This window comes from Dichomitus squalens, assembly GCF_000275845.1.
Source record: "Dichomitus squalens LYAD-421 SS1 unplaced genomic scaffold DICSQscaffold_331, whole genome shotgun sequence".
Classification (NCBI taxonomy): domain Eukaryota; kingdom Fungi; phylum Basidiomycota; class Agaricomycetes; order Polyporales; family Polyporaceae; genus Dichomitus; species Dichomitus squalens.
Genome location: NW_006767213.1, coordinates 1 through 2,529, shown reverse-complemented (window position 1 = coordinate 2,529; position 2,529 = coordinate 1). Strand labels below are relative to the sequence as shown.

At 51.9% G+C, this 2,529-nt stretch overlaps 1 protein-coding gene across 1 annotated transcript; it reads left to right on the top strand.

Annotated features, from left to right (window-relative positions):
- Window positions 1-5: 5 nt before the first annotated feature.
- Window positions 6-1,872, top strand: DICSQDRAFT_74266 (uncharacterized protein; the record flags this gene model as incomplete). Its single annotated transcript, XM_007371823.1, has 2 exons — window positions 6-1,452; window positions 1,511-1,872. Coding segments are annotated over 2 exons (1,809 nt in total), but the record flags the coding sequence as incomplete, so codon positions are not given.
- Window positions 1,873-2,529: the final 657 nt, after the last annotated feature.

Below are 2,529 nucleotides of genomic sequence, written 5' to 3'. Positions count from 1 at the left end.
TGGAGCTTATGAGCGGTGATGGTGTTGTGCGCCGTGGTCATCCAATCCTTGCGGTTTACGTCGGCGACTACCCAGAACAGCTCCTTGTGAGCGGCTGCAAGACTGGGGAGTGCCCGAAGTGCCCGATTCCTCGCGATGAGGTCGGAAGTTCCTCGAACACCTCGCGGGCATTGCGAGACCTCGGAAAGGTCTTCGATGCCTTATCTGCACTAGACGAAGGGCCCACTGCTTTTTCGAAGGCCTGCCACGATGCAGGCATCAAGCCGCTGCCGCATCCATTTTGGCTCGATCTTCCGTTTACGAACATCTACATGTCGATCACCCCCGATATCCTCCATCAGCTATACCAAGGAGTCATGAAGCACCTTATCCTTTGGCTGCAAGAAGCGTGTGGCGAAGACGAGATTGATGCTCGCTGCCGTCGACTCCCTCTCAATCACAACCTACGCCATTTCCCCAATGGGATCTCCACAATGTCTCGGATCACTGGAAAGGAGCATCAGGACATCTGTCGTGATCTTCTCGGACTCATCATTGGTCTTCCCCTTCCTGGCGGCGCATCTCCTGTGCGGCTTGTTCGCGCCACTCGTGCTCTCTTAGACTTTCTCTATCTAGCGCAGTACCCGACACAGACGGAGGAGACTCTAGGCCTCCTCGACAAGGCCCTCGCATCATTCCATGAGAACAAGGCTGTATTCGTTGACCTCAACATCCGCTCCCATTTCCGACTTCCGAAACTCCACTCCCTAGACCACTACCGCCATTCCATTGAGCTATTCGGCACGACAGACAATTACGACACCCAGTACTCCGAGCGGCTCCACATCGATATGACTAAGGACGCGTACCGGGCAACCAATCGGAAGGATGAGCTTGCGCAAATGACGGTCTGGCTTGAGCGTAAGGAGAAAATGCAGCGGCATGAGAAGCATATCCAGTGGCGCCTTTGTCAGCTTCATTTGCAGTCACCTCCCCCTCCGCATGACCTGAACCCTCCGCCTCCGATCGCGATGGTCCCTGCCTGGCCTCATCTCCCTACAGACGACGCTCCCTCACCTCGCATGCGAATTGAGATGACACGCCATCCCACCATCTACGCCGTCGACTTCCCCACCTTAGCCTTGGCCTATGGCGCAACACATTTTCGAGACGCTCTCACTCGGTACGTTGCCAAGAAGAATAACCCTATTTTCACAGCTGCACAAGTCGAACGTGAATCGGCTAAGGTCTATATGCCTATGCAAAAGGTGTCGGTATATCACAAGGTGAAGTTCTGGGTATCAGACCCTCAAAGGCTGACCACTCCAGGTAATGAGACTCACGATGTCATCCACGTCCGTCCGGCCCGCAAAAACAAGTACGGAGATGGTGTTCCTGCACGTTTCGACACCGCCTTAGTACGGGAAGACCAGCCTACAGACGCCGAAACTCCGCAACGACAAGGTGTTCACCGTAAGTCTGTCTGCTTGTTGTAAAGGGACCTATGACTAACTTCTTCACTCCTGTTCAGAATTCCGTGTGGCGCAAGTCCGTGTAGTTTTCAAAATCTCCGACAAGGCGATGGCAGAGCTTTTTCCGCGTCTCCCAGTCCCAGAGCGACCTCGTCACCTAGCTTATGTCGAGTGGTTCACTGCGTTCACATCACCTCATGCTGACCATGGTCTCTACAAAATCTCACGAGCCTTAAATCGAGATAAGGAACGCCGTGCAAGCATAATACCAGTAGATAGCCTAGAGCGAAGCTGTCATTCATTCCCTGACTTCGGACCAGTTGCACCACGGACATGGACGAGTAGTAATGTCTTGGATTTATGTCCTACATTCTATGTAAACTCTTTCGTAGATCGTAATATGTACAAACTCTTGTATTGAGCATCATTCAAATTCGACTTGCGTGGTCTAATCCGCACGCGCGAGGCCATCAAGCGCCCTACGGGCCCGACACCGTAAGACGCGTGCATGGATCGAGCGCACTATTAGCATTGCAATAGCGTCATTAGTGGGTACGTTAGCGCATTATCTCTAAATTAGTGCTAATTCGCGTTTCGGGTTTTTCCTGATGTTTGGCATGCGTATGCGGAATGTGAGGGCTCAGTCCCAGTGAGAATCGACATGGTCTCTACTGTATTAGGTCGATTAGTACGGTATGCAGTAGGGAACTCCGAAATAATACGAACTTCCGTGCATATCCCCAATTTGGCTGTATGTGGTCGGATAAGGCTGTATGGTCGCACAATGCCATACGACCATACATCGGGTCAGTTTGTGTGTTATTGGTTGCGGCTGGTTACGCTCGGGTCGCACTCGGGTCTGGTTGGGCAGGGATGGTTGTTGTCGATATGTGTCATTGAATACAAATCAATTTATACTGTATACGGTCGTATGGGAACGTATGGCTACACAGTGCTATATACAGCTACAATCGAGAACTACAGAATAGAGCGGAAGCAGACTGGAAATGTTTGGATACGTGGAATACTGACAGGAGTAGCCTTTCATCCCACTGGCATGGGAGCCGCCCACCTTGCG